At 42.8% G+C, this 12,717-nt stretch overlaps 1 protein-coding gene across 1 annotated transcript; it reads right to left on the bottom strand.

The window, feature by feature from the left end:
- Window positions 1-589: 589 nt before the first annotated feature.
- Window positions 590-12,296, bottom strand: LOC137794247 (uncharacterized). Its single transcript, XM_068590974.1, has 10 exons — window positions 12,137-12,296; window positions 10,338-10,483; window positions 8,997-9,078; window positions 8,697-8,832; window positions 8,339-8,544; window positions 8,040-8,176; window positions 7,791-7,932; window positions 7,322-7,603; window positions 1,954-7,198; window positions 590-1,453 (listed from the first exon to the last, which is right to left on the bottom strand). The coding sequence occupies exons 1-10, from the start codon at window positions 12,260-12,262 to the stop codon at window positions 1,425-1,427; spliced, it is 6,531 nt and encodes a 2,176-aa protein (XP_068447075.1). The 5' UTR covers window positions 12,263-12,296; the 3' UTR covers window positions 590-1,424.
- Window positions 12,297-12,717: the final 421 nt, after the last annotated feature.

Here is a 12,717-nt window from a genome sequence, read left to right as displayed (position 1 = left end):
TCATGTTTTATCTGCTGCCAGCGCACCGAAGCAATATATTTCCTCCTTTTGCAACGAACCGCTCATTCCTCTGATGAAAACACACTTCTCTGATGTAATCGGGTATCACTTCACAGTCCAACAGATAAGATGCAATTTGAAATAAGTTTTATTTTTTTACTTCAAGAACAAAATATAAACCCCGGCTCCGACACCCACCTTATATAATCCGCGATTGAAACTCTTCAAATATTTACAAAAGATACAAAATGAAAGATAAATAAATATAGCCTGCGGCCTCCTGGTAACACTTTAAAACTATGGTTGTTTATTACTTTCTCTTTAAAGGAAAGATAAATCACAATGTTTCTAAGGTCTTGGACAGTTCAGTCAAGATACAAATCTATGTTTAAGTGACAAAATAAAAAACGAGCCAGAATGTCAGCAAATAATAACCCCAAGATCATCATGACAGAACCAGGCAAAATATTAGTGGGACATGTAGTTGGTCGTAGTTATTGCTAAAGGAAACACAGCTTGATGGATGTTGACTGGAAGCGAAGCCATCTGTCAAGTCCGTCCAGTGATAAATACAGTGAAATTAGTTCAGTTGAGAGCAAATAATAACATTTTATGCTTTGCAAAAGGAAAAACATTAACAGATTGGTGCACACTGCCCCCTACTGGTGACTCAAGGCGAGGCCAAGCGCCGACCTAATTAAACCCTTCGGGATGGAAGAAATATAATTAGTATTTAAACAAGAGTTATACATAACATTTCCTCAAAGAAGATTCTGATACGGCAAGTTTTCAAAGTTTAGAAAATTATATGCAACCATAAGATGTTAAAATAGCGTGATTTTAAGATGCTTTAATCGTTGTACAGTCTCCATCACTTGGAGAGTTTAAGCAGAAAGAAATTGTGAGAAATCTTAAGAGAAGAGTGCAAAAAGCAAACAATGGCATCATATGGCTTACTGATGTGAAAAATATGTATCCTAGTGATCGCAGGAGCAGCCTCGTCGTCTTGCGTCAGTCTTTTTTTCTTTCTTTTCACAGCTTTCAAGAGAGTCGAGACTTTAAGCCACAATTCTAAATCTCCGTTCCGGGTGATGCAGCTGGAAACAGCACGGCGGTTCCAGAGCAGGCACTTCAGTACTAGCTGTTCTGCCAACAGTCTGAATGGATTCAGTTCAGTTCTCCTTGTATCGGATTGGCTGTTTCGTGGGTTCTGGCCGCCCCCCGGACCTCGTGTTAGAGGCACGTGCTGCAGTGAAAGTCGGGCGACCCTTTCAGTTCTCATGTCTCCAGATGAACGCCGTCGTTGCTGCTCGGAGACGAACAAGTCATCCAGAGAGCACCGATCCGTTGAGGTATGGTCCGCTCGGTGGCTCCATGCAGGTCCGCGGCTCGGTTGACGATGCATCCAAAACTTCAATTACCTCCTACTTTATTAGACTTGGTAGAATGTTTCCTGAAACAGGAAAGAGAGAAAAGAGTGACACAATGACCTATTGAGACACTTTCACAAATTAAAATTCTGTGCTCGCATTCACGAACATACTGAACACATATTTTCTTTTTTTGACATTTAGAAAAAAATGGAGCTGTGTATTATAATTGAAGACTACACAATTACATATACAGGCCAAACAAATGACACAAAACACGCAAAATCATTTTTGTTACGCCCTTCAAAAGTGTCTCAAACGCCTTAATAAAAGAGACACACACAGAATAGTCCCAGAGACGGATCAATATCTGTGTAAAAGGAGCAGCCGACATGGCGGGATAATGTGAAGTTTATTTCTGGATATCTCAGGCATGATGAATATTAAATGCAAGTGTTTTGCTATAATTAAAGGATTTTTTTCCAACACAGATGCTAGAAAATCTTAGATAATCTGGGCCGTTCTGTATTCCTAAAATCCAAGCATTTGGCTCTTAGATTTAAACTTTCCAATGAAGACTCACCCTCGTCGTCAGAGTCGAATCCGAAGAGGTTGGAGCACTTCTGCAGCTGGAGATGACCCTGCAGCTCCTCGGCACTGTTGAACGTAGAAAAACAGTTGGCACACCGTTGTCTCTGCGGAGGTTTTGTCACGTTGCTGTGAGGCGGAAGGGCGCTTCTCTGAGACGACTGGTGAACCGAAGTCTCCTTCCTTCGCTTTGGCATGGTGATGTACTTCTCGTCCAGGTACACCGTCGGCGGCGGACGCATGTATGGCCTGTTGCTATATCCTGCAAGAGCGTTCTGTAACACTGAAGATTTGCTATCTTCCCGAACTGCTCGTCCATTCGCTATGACGGAGTAACCAGAGATGCTCATTTTAGGTTGTGGCGTTTCCCCGTCTTCACCAACAGAGACAAACTCTGCTTTCACCTCAGCGAGCGGTTGGGCGTCGGTTTGGGACTTTTCCGGCTTCTCGGACGCTGATTCAACGGCCTGAACTCTGCGTTCTTTCTTGACAATCTTTGCGTCGTCGTCTTTATGGACATTCTTGCGCTTCTTAGTTACTCCGTTGGGGTCTGACTTTTTGGGGATGTGCGATTTCTTGGATTTTTCCTTTTTTGTTACCTTCTGTGTGTTCTCTTCAGCGGCAGTGGGAGGAGAAGTCATGTCGTTGAAGCCGCTAGCTGTAGTGGCAGCAGGGACGGAGGAAAGAGGTGCATCTGTTGCTTCTTTTTTCACGTCAGGTGAGCTCTTGACTGCGGCTCGAGCCTCAACCTGTTGGTCTACAGATTTCGGCTTGGCTTTCTTTTTCAAAGCAGATGTTTGGCTTGCATCTTTCCGTCTTCCCTTCAGTGTTTTCTTGTCTTCTTTAATATCCTTGTGCTTCTTTTTTGTCTGGTCTGAGTCTGAGGAAGCCCTGTGAGCTTTCTTTTCTTTCCTTCTTCCTGCTTTCATGAGTGATTTCTTTGATTTTTCTCCCGTTACCTCCTGTGTTTTGTCTCCTGAGGTGGTTGGTGGTGCAGTCCTCTCATTTAAACAGAGCGCTGGGGCTGCAGGCGCAGAGTTACCTGAACCGCTTTGTGTTGAGTCCACTGCTTTCCCCTCTACTTCTCCGAGAGGACATTTCTTCTTGACTATCTTTGTGTTGGCTTCGCCATTTGTAACCTTGTGCCTCTTTGACTTGCTCGAGTTTAAAGAAGCAGTTGGACTTTCTTTTGAAATGGAGCGTTTTTTCACATTATGTTTCTTAGCTGTTAAATTGTGTGTTTTTTCTGCTGAGGTGCTGCTGATTGATTGGTTTAAAGTGTTTGCTGTCGTAGCAGCTGGAAGGGTATCATTTAAAATATCCTTTTGTTGAGTGTGATTGTTCTTTATTTGCTTGTTCACTGATTTCTTAGACTCTAATTTGTTAGTTGACGTTTCTTTAATTTTGACTACATCTTTGACCTGCTCTTCTTCTCTCGACTCAACATTTGAGCCCTCTGCTGCTTTTTGGGGGTTCGCGATCTGAGCAGTTTTTTGAGAGACAGTTTGATTGTTTTGCCCGGCAGTAGTATTTTCATCATGCACAGCTTCCTTTAACTTCGGAGGACGCCCTCTTCTTTTAGGCCCTTTCGTGTTCTCTGTGACCGGCTCCTTCTTGAACTTGTACGTCACTTTGATATTCTGTTTTAACAACAACGTTGAGATGACTTTGTGACTTTTGGTTGAATGTGCTACCTTTCTTAATGTTTGCCTTAATCTCAGATTAGGGCCAGCGGGCTGTGAGGACGTGTCCTTGTTGGAAAGATTCTTCAAAACATGTAAATCCTTAGTCTCATTTCGCTCTTTCGACTCCTCTTTCAATAGGGATGCTCCGACAGTGGTGGGAAGGGGAGCTTGTTTTTCTGTGGAGGAGATTTGTGTGTCTTCTTCTTCTAATTTACAAGCAGCCTTCACACTCACAGTGTTGTTTACAGCAGTGGTAGCAGTTGTATCTTTTGGCCTATCATCCAGTTGTTTCTTTCCAACTGACATGTTATCCTGTTTGTCACCCATTTGTTCATTTGCATTCTTGCCTGGTTTGGTGGATTTGGAAGCATAGTGCTCTCTTTCATGAAGGTTCAGCGCCCAGAGACAAATAAATAGTTGAGAACAGCCAGGGACGCAGCACACTGCCTGCAGCGGACTGTGCCTCCTGGCGTGGCGTCTCATTTCGATTCCAGTTCTGAACCTGGAAGTACATCCCTGATGAAGGCAAGGATGCCGAGGAGAGACTCTGTGTCTTTCTACGTGGTGCTGAAAATGTTCGAAACCCCACATAACCCTCATGCAACTACTGCATTTGCCGTTGCCTACACGGAACGCCACTTCTAAAGGTTTGACCTCACCGTAGTGGTCTTCGAGAGCGTGGTAAAGGAGTGCAACGCGTTTCTTTGACAGGTCCGTAAACCAGCTGCAACCCTCCACAGGACAGCAAACGCTCTCTTGTGGCTCCACATGTTTTTTCTTCACAACTTTCCTTCTCTTTTCAGCACCCGTCTTCAGGAACTGCACTGATTTGGTCTTCTTGGAACAGCTGACCGCTTTGACCACCTGTGCTGATGTTGCAGAGGAATCCATCTCTGTATCTTGGTTTTCCTGCAACCTTGAGTTTATAGCTCCATCCTTAGTTCTTTCTTGAGAGATCGCATGTTGTGTAAATTGCGAGTTAGATTTCGAGGTGTCCCTTTTCGGTGGGCCAAGCTCTTTCTTTTTCCCAATATGCCCGTTTACCTTGTTAACAGGAGTTTTACTATGAAGGTGCTTTGACGCGTTTGGTTTCTTGTCGTCTACTGGCTTGCCATTAGATCTCAACTGTCTGGACCCAGATGGGGTTGAATGTGGAAGAATCGTTGTTTTAGGAATGTCTGTAGATTTCCTCGATCTCCCACTACTCCGGCGTTCAGAAGACACGTTTGTGGATTTAGCTTTGGAAGAGGTCTTACATGTGGAGATGTCTTTGGTCTCTTGGACACCGTTACCTTCTAACTCTTTGATCCTCTTCAGCTTTTCAATATGGTCAGACATGTGCATCATGGCCAGAAGATCATCTTTAAACATTGTCCCGCAGAACATGCACTCATCCTTACGGTAATGGAACATAGCATGTTCTGCAACACGACTTCCCTTAAAGACCTTGTTGCAGAAAGTACAACAGTACTCCAACTTGGATTCCTCTGTTTCTGGTAGTTCACTGTTCTCAGGTGCTTCTGGATCAAAATCCTGAGTTTCCTCCTCCTTCCCTTGGACATCAGCAACTGAAGAACAGGTGGAGGTAGTTTGTAATTTGTGAGGAACTTTGGATTTACTTCCAGATGTTGGCTTTTTGGACAAACCATCCCCTGGAGCTGGCTCCTTGCGCTTCTCCAAATCTCGAGCAAGTGCCTCAGGCTCAATTTCAGTTACCATTTCTGTTACTAATGTGAGCGCAGATATGTCATTTATACTGTCCTGATCTGTAGAAGTAGTCCCCGTTGTTCCTCCACTTGTGTCATTTTCACAAGGCACTTGTTCTTTTGGGAATTTTGGTGGAACATCTGTAACGTCCAGCTCAGATACACCGCTACAGACAGTGGTGAGCACCTTTGGGCCATCTGCTTTTGTTTGGGCAACAGGATTTTTACTAGTTTCAGCCTGAGAAGAGAGTGACGTCAGTTCTTGCCTCCTTGTTTTAAGAACTTGAGACCATGTTGGATCAGCAGCTCCCACGCTTAAAATGTTGGCCATATTTGAGACTGCAGGGATTTTATCAAGAACTACCATCTGATTGTTGACCAAAGGTGAAGTTTGCAAAATCACAGCTGAAGTTGTAGTTTTTGAAGCATCTTTAACAGCGTTAGACACTATATCTAAACTTGGGGATGGAGTCACTTTAGTTGCTGTTGAGGCAATAGTGACCTTCATCTCAACAGCCGACTCGTCACAGAGCTCTTTTGCTGAAGCCATGGCTTGAACTTGCAGGACTTTATCTAACATTGGGGCTTCTGTAACTTCACTTGCTGCTAAAGTCTGTGACGCAATGGTGGGTTTCATTAGAGCAGCAGACGTTCCGGAGAGCTCTCTTTCTGAAAATGTCTTTCGTGAGACTGCTTTTGGAGTTTGAGCTTGAATGACTTTTTCCAGGGATTTTGTAACTTCAGCTGCTTCTGGTGTGTGATGGGTAGTTTCACCTTTAGTCTCAGTGGCAGGTTCGTCACAGAGCTCTCTCTCTGGATCTTTTGGAGGACTTCCTTGCACTGAGGAGCGTGTGATTGTTGAAACTGAGCCTTGAATATTGGGCCGAATACCTTTACCTTTCGGCCGCCGAGCATAACAGTGCAACTGTTGTGCAAACATGGCTGCATCCCGCGCTCTCAGTATCACTTCTTTGCGGTGCACAGTCTTCACAGGTTCGGACGTGGCAGGAACCTTCATTGTCGGTCTGTAGAGAAGCACTTGAGGGAAACCTCTCGGTCTGTTGCAACTGTCCTCGTGAAACATTCCCAACAGTTCATTGTCTGGTAGGGAGAGCTCAAGGATTACTTGAGGAAGGGTGGCTGGTCTAAGGGGCTCTAATGAAAATTCCTTCTGGTGCTTGCTGCTTTTTTCTCTTGCCAATAAATGAGAGTTCACTGAAGGTTTGTGTTTGGCATTGTTCTTGAGCTCAACAGTTTCTGACCTCTTTACGACATTAGATTCATGGTGCTTTTGATGTTTCAACCCATGCTTTTTGATCTTTGGAAGAACATTATTCCTTCCAAGATTTCCTGAGTCCTCAAGAAGCCACCTGGGTTGTCTAATCCTCCGTTTTGGTGGGTTCTTCTCTGAGAGTCTTGTAGTACGTCGTAGTTCTCCATACCCAACAGCTACATTGTCCTGTAGTCTTTCTAGCTGCCAAAATGAACGCCTCAAAGGTTCAGGTAATGATGACCCTTGGCTGCCTTTCTTCTTTCCGGTGTGGTCAACATTAAGCCGTGTTTTTCCTTGGCTCCCCTTTAATCTCTTGGATGCAGTGTCAATGTCATAAGGTCCACCCTCTTTATGGTGACGCTTTTTAGCTACTGCCCCTTTACTCCCTTTCTGACATGCTGATGAGCTTGATCGCAAAGCAGGTTCTTTGGCACAATAGCTCAGGATCCATTTGTCCTCCATGATCTCCTCAAGGTCACCACTAACCACCTTCTCGCTCATCAGCTTCAAACAGTTGGTCCGCAAAGCAATAAGGTTCCAAAACTCTGGGTCAAAATACAGGTCCTTCTTCAAGACCTGAGGAGAGATAGAAAGGTCAATGTTTTGGTAACAAAATAGGGATCAATTACAAAAATGCTCGTCTTAAATTACACACACGCTGCATTTTCAATATCACAATTTGTTTAAAAGGTGCTCTACCTGCAGGGTTTCAAAGCGAACATGATTTCGGATAGGGCTGTACTCCACGTGGTAATCCTGATCAGGATGCATGTAAAGAAGGTACACCAGCTTGTAGGTCTCAACAGTGCGTTCATGGAAGAAGATCAGAAGGGCGCACGCCCGGGAAACCTCCAAGTCATTGGGGAGCAGGCCGGTGATGGTTTTGTAGATTAGGGACTTGGTGATGACATCGCAGGGAAGGCAAGACCCCAGAGCATTAGCACAAAGCTCCACGCAGAACTGGATACCATCTTCACCCAGCTAGTGAGATACACAAAAATGGAACAAATACAACAAAAGATTTAATATCAATTCAATGCATCTAAAACAATCAACTTCAATTGATTAAAAACACACATACATACATATACATATACATATATATACACACACACACACACACACACACACACACACATACACACACACAGCAGTTGAACTCTCTTACCTCTTGCAGTATGGCTCTGATGAATGGGAAAATTGAGTTGACGTTGGTGGCAGACAACATCAGCTGATGACTCTCCTCAAGTAGAGCTTTCTTGGATGTGTTCAACCGACTGTGAAGTTTACTCCATATGAAAACAAGATCACTGCAAGGGACAGAGTTAAAATTTGTTCTGAATGCATTCTTCAATGGTGAGGTGTGAATTAGTGTTATAAACTAACTTGACATTACATCAGATTTAAGTTCACTTACCACAAATAGTACATGTCACCCCTTCGCAGCTGCTGGGAGAGGAAGGCTCTGCTGAGAGCTAGTAGCAACTCATCCTTTTCCTCACACTCCAAACTACAGATTATATGAATTGCATCTTTACTATTAAATTCAGCCACCTGAAAAACAGAGGACAGCAATGGCATTAGTTTCAGCCACAGATAGTTATCATACATAACTGTGTGGTAGCTAAGCAACAATTGCAACATACTCAACCGAAAATCCTGCATTTTTTCAGAAAAACATGCTAGTCGTCCTCATCCAACAGCCACTCCACCCACCTCTTTGTTAAGGCGGTCCTGTTGTGAAGTTTTAAAAAGCCATGTGAGGTAGACCTGAAGGAAGAACAAGTGTTGTTGTCCTGCCGTGGGATGCCGAGCACAACACCTAGCCAGGGCCATAGCCTCACTGACCCGCTCACAGGATAAGAGGTAGCGCACCCGGAGCTCAAAGAACACTGGCAGCTCAGAGCTGATGCACCCGTCCACTGAGGTACAACCAAGAAGGCAAAAAGGAGAGATGAGGGGGAGTTTTTTAGATAAACTGCACTGTAGAGGAGCAATTCAGCTACAACTTGGAGACAAACCATTTGAAATCAGTGCTACAACTACTACTGATGCATAATACCATGTCACCTACCTTCACTCTGAGGTAAACTGGACTCACTGAGGATTGCCTGTAAGGCCGGGCCGGCCCAAGGCCCACCACCTTGAACCAAACGCTCCACCTGAAGCAAGTGAACATTCTGATGCCTCGCGAGTGCCGAGTAACATTCCTGAAAGAACATGCGGCCAAATATCCATGAATATATTAAAAGAACTGCCATCTCGTCTTTAGATAATGTTGTGAATGGTTTTACATAATCAACTGTTATGAGAGGTATAGCACACAATAAACAACACTGTTCTCCTAAGAAGATGATCTGCACATCATTCTCACCTGGAATGTAACAGTGAAGTGATTCAGTGGCTCCTGACAGAAGTCCTTCTGGTCAAAGAACAGCAGCAACTCAAAAACACTCCTGTGATGAGATCAAAATTGTTTAGATCCTATCAAACAAAAACTATACAAATCCACATTTAAAAAAACAACTTATCAAAGAGTTTTTTTATATCCACGAAAAGAATTGCATTTCTGCGAGTACTCAGATTAAAGTTATTGAAAAGGTTTAGAGGCAGAGGAACGCACTTAATTGGAAAGCAGAGGGAAACCCTCGGGGGCACAGGATGGAGGATTCATGGATGCAGTAAGGTCAACAGCTGGCAGCTTGCCAGAGTTTTTCTTGGCTCACAAATTTAGTTGCTCGAGCCAAGGAACAATCAACTTTCAATTCCATAAATGTTGCAATCAACAGTCTCCAAATATACAAGACGATTACAGAGATGGTTGACGAATATATAAAAAGAAAGGTTTTACATATTGTCTATGGGAATAGTCTTATTATTTTGTGTTTATAATAGATTTTGAAAGTTTTCGTCCAGAATATTTCATAGCACGTTTGTTTTATAAAAACAAAAGCGTATTATAAATGTCTTATCAACATCAGATGTGTTTTTTTCAGGAGGCATGTAATGTCTGACGTTTTATGTGTGCTTTTCCAAGGGCACGTTGTGCAAGGCCAGTCCCTTAAAGGGCAATAAAGGCTTTTATTCATTCAGCCACAATTAAACTGATGTGAAACTTGGCCAGCGGAAAACTGAATAAAGCAGGAACAATAAGTACAGCAGTACAAGCACTACTTTTTCAACACAGTCCTACTGCCAACTAGATCACAGTTATAACTGCTGGTTAAATTTTAGCTAGCACGAGTGATGAGTAAGAAGAATAATAAAAGATTACAGCAAACTAAGGAAAACACATTCAGAGTTACAAAATAAACACAACATCCTTTCATTGTAAAACTGTTAAAGTGAACTACTATCACAATCATCACTGGATAAGCATGAACCAGTTTCATAGACACACAACAGCAAATATGATTCAGATTAAGTGGTTTACCTCAAAAAACATTGAAACTTTTCTCTAAAGGAAGATATTACTTGACATAAAATGATAAAGAGATTCAGAAATGGAAGCTGGGGGAGTTACAATATGAAAGCCTGGTGGCATCGCTCTGTCTTTAGCACATTGTGCTGCTATCACCTACTGAAAATTCATAGTTATCTTAAGAGGTGCATTGCAATCACACTTTACATAATCGGGACTGGTGCAAGATTATGTAACAATATTGTGGCACCAAGTAAAATTTGTGGTAATTACTCAAGGGTTCTGTGTACTTACAAGGCCAGACTACTGAGTGTGTGTCGCACATGATCACAGTTTGATGTGAAGAAGGTGGAGGCTCGAGCGAAGTAGCGGAGAGCTATCTCAAGGATCCTGAGCTGAGGCAGCGGCACCTGCCAGCGAGAGGCGTACTCCTCCACCAGCTGCACCAAGAAAAGACAAAACAAAGACAGTTTGTACTATTTAGCATGTTTAAGTCTGCGGCGATTTTAGATGTTTAAACTGCAGTTATAGGTACAGTGGTGATGTAAGAGGAATATGGTTCAGCCGAGTGGCAAATATACAGTGTTACCAATAGTAACCAATTGGAGCTGCAACAATTAGTCTAAGTTTCAAGCAAAAATGCCAAAAGATCCAGTTGTCAGCCTTTTAAATATTACAATTTACAGCTTTTCTCAGTTTTATAACATTGTCAATATAATATCTTTGCGATTTGGACCATTGTTTTAAGAACTTGGAGCCCTACAAGCAGATAGATAACACCATGAGATAACAGATTGCTAACACAAATGCACTTACAGCAACTAATACATAAGAACAATCTGCACGCCTGAGCTAAACATCTGTTATCATATTGCTTAATATCAAAGTACTCACTGTACAGTGACGCGAGACCTGGTGCAGACATTGTGACTGAACAGTTATGTCTGCAAATTCCCCTTAAACACAGTGACTCGTGTACAACACAATAGGACATTTAGTTCTCTGTTATACAATATTTACAATTGATCTGTCAAATGTCTAAAATACAATGTTTATATTGCTGTCTCATGGTGGAGATCCAAGGTGTCACTCTTGAGCGACACTGGAAACATGTGAATATAAACTGTCAACAAGTTAGCACTCAGGCTTTTGTTTAATTTGTCAAACTAAATCTCTACTAGATTTAGTACAAACAAACTTTCAGTTTATTTGATTAAAAATGCTGGCATCGAGAGAGTCACTTTTCATGAGTATTCAAACTGTGTTTTCATAAAGAGCTAAAACTCGAATACAACGTATGCATGGCATGCCATTAGCCCTGCAGCAAAATATGAGTTTGTATTTGTCAACCAAAAAAAACTTGAGACGTGACTATTTCCCAGTTTGTTTTTAGGCTGAACTCTATTTAGAAATCTCTTCAGTGACAGTCAACTATTTGCCAACTGACATTTAAATGTACTTTCCCACGAGATGCATTGCCTTGTTCGCAGCATTATGAGCACTGCAGGGTGTGAGGACACTATGTTATAACCATGTTATAACGTCACATCGTATAGATGCATGTTTATTAGGTTAAAATAGATTGGGCTTTCTGTCAAATACTTAATAATGCAGGCTACTAATTGCATAACAAGCTCACGTGAGAGGTTAGCTCACATTAGCTAAAGTTAAACGACTACAAAACGTGTCACAGACGTGCAGGAAACTTGTCCACTCGATAGTTTAGTAAACAGTGGGTGCACTAAGCGAACTTGCAGGCAAATCCTGTGCTAGCTGGCTCACACGGTTAGCCGATGTAGCTTGCTAGCTGTGCAGTGAACACTCATTTGTGAAAATGTGACTGATTTACTGACTCTGACGCTTCGATAACGTGAACTGAATCTGAAGCTGGGTTATCACACGTGTTGTTAAAGGGCGCTACAGCGATATATATTGTTTTTAAAAGCGACTACGGACTCGTTAGCTTGGATGCTAACAAGCCAAACTGCTAATGCTCGCTAGTGTAACGGACAGTTCTGGGGGAGGGGGATTTCGGCGAACGGTTCGTTTCTACGACAACAAGCCTGTCACCAACTTCGGCGACGGCTCCTTACCTTGCGAAAGTCAGAGCAGAACGGTTTACTATCGGCCCGTGTTTCACCACTTGAGTAACGGCTCAATAAACTCCCCAACTGCTCCTCGAGCCCCTCTGACTCGTACACACAGCCCTCCTCCGCCATACTGCCCGTCCAGCGCTGCTCGTAGCAGCCACCACTCAACACATACATCGCAACGGCATTGACAGCGCTGATTGGCTACTGCCAACGTAAAGGGATATGCTCCTTTACTTCGACGGCGGGTGCCGGAGAGAGCTTGTTAAGGCGGAGTCTGAGCTCCACAATAAAAACAGATGGCCTTTAAATTAAGCCCCGCCATCACGGGACAGCGAGGAGCCTATTACATGCGCCACAAACCACATGGCAGACACAAACACAGCGCTTAATGACTGTTAATTTTTTTTAGTTCACGTCACTTTGCATAAACGTGGACAATTCATAAACGAGGCCATTAGAGTCATTCTGATGTCAAAAAACGTAGTGCATACATCTCAATTAATTAACACAACTATACATTACTGTGAAATCGTATACTTGTCATTTCATAATTATATATGAATTATATTATATATATAATA

Source organism: Clinocottus analis, unplaced genomic scaffold (assembly GCF_023055335.1).
Source record: "Clinocottus analis isolate CAN_PGR_092001 unplaced genomic scaffold, fCliAna1.0.p SCAF_24, whole genome shotgun sequence".
NCBI lineage: Eukaryota > Metazoa > Chordata > Actinopteri > Perciformes > Cottidae > Clinocottus > Clinocottus analis.
Note: the sequence above shows the minus strand (reverse complement) of the source record. Positions and strands in the feature narration are given on the sequence as shown.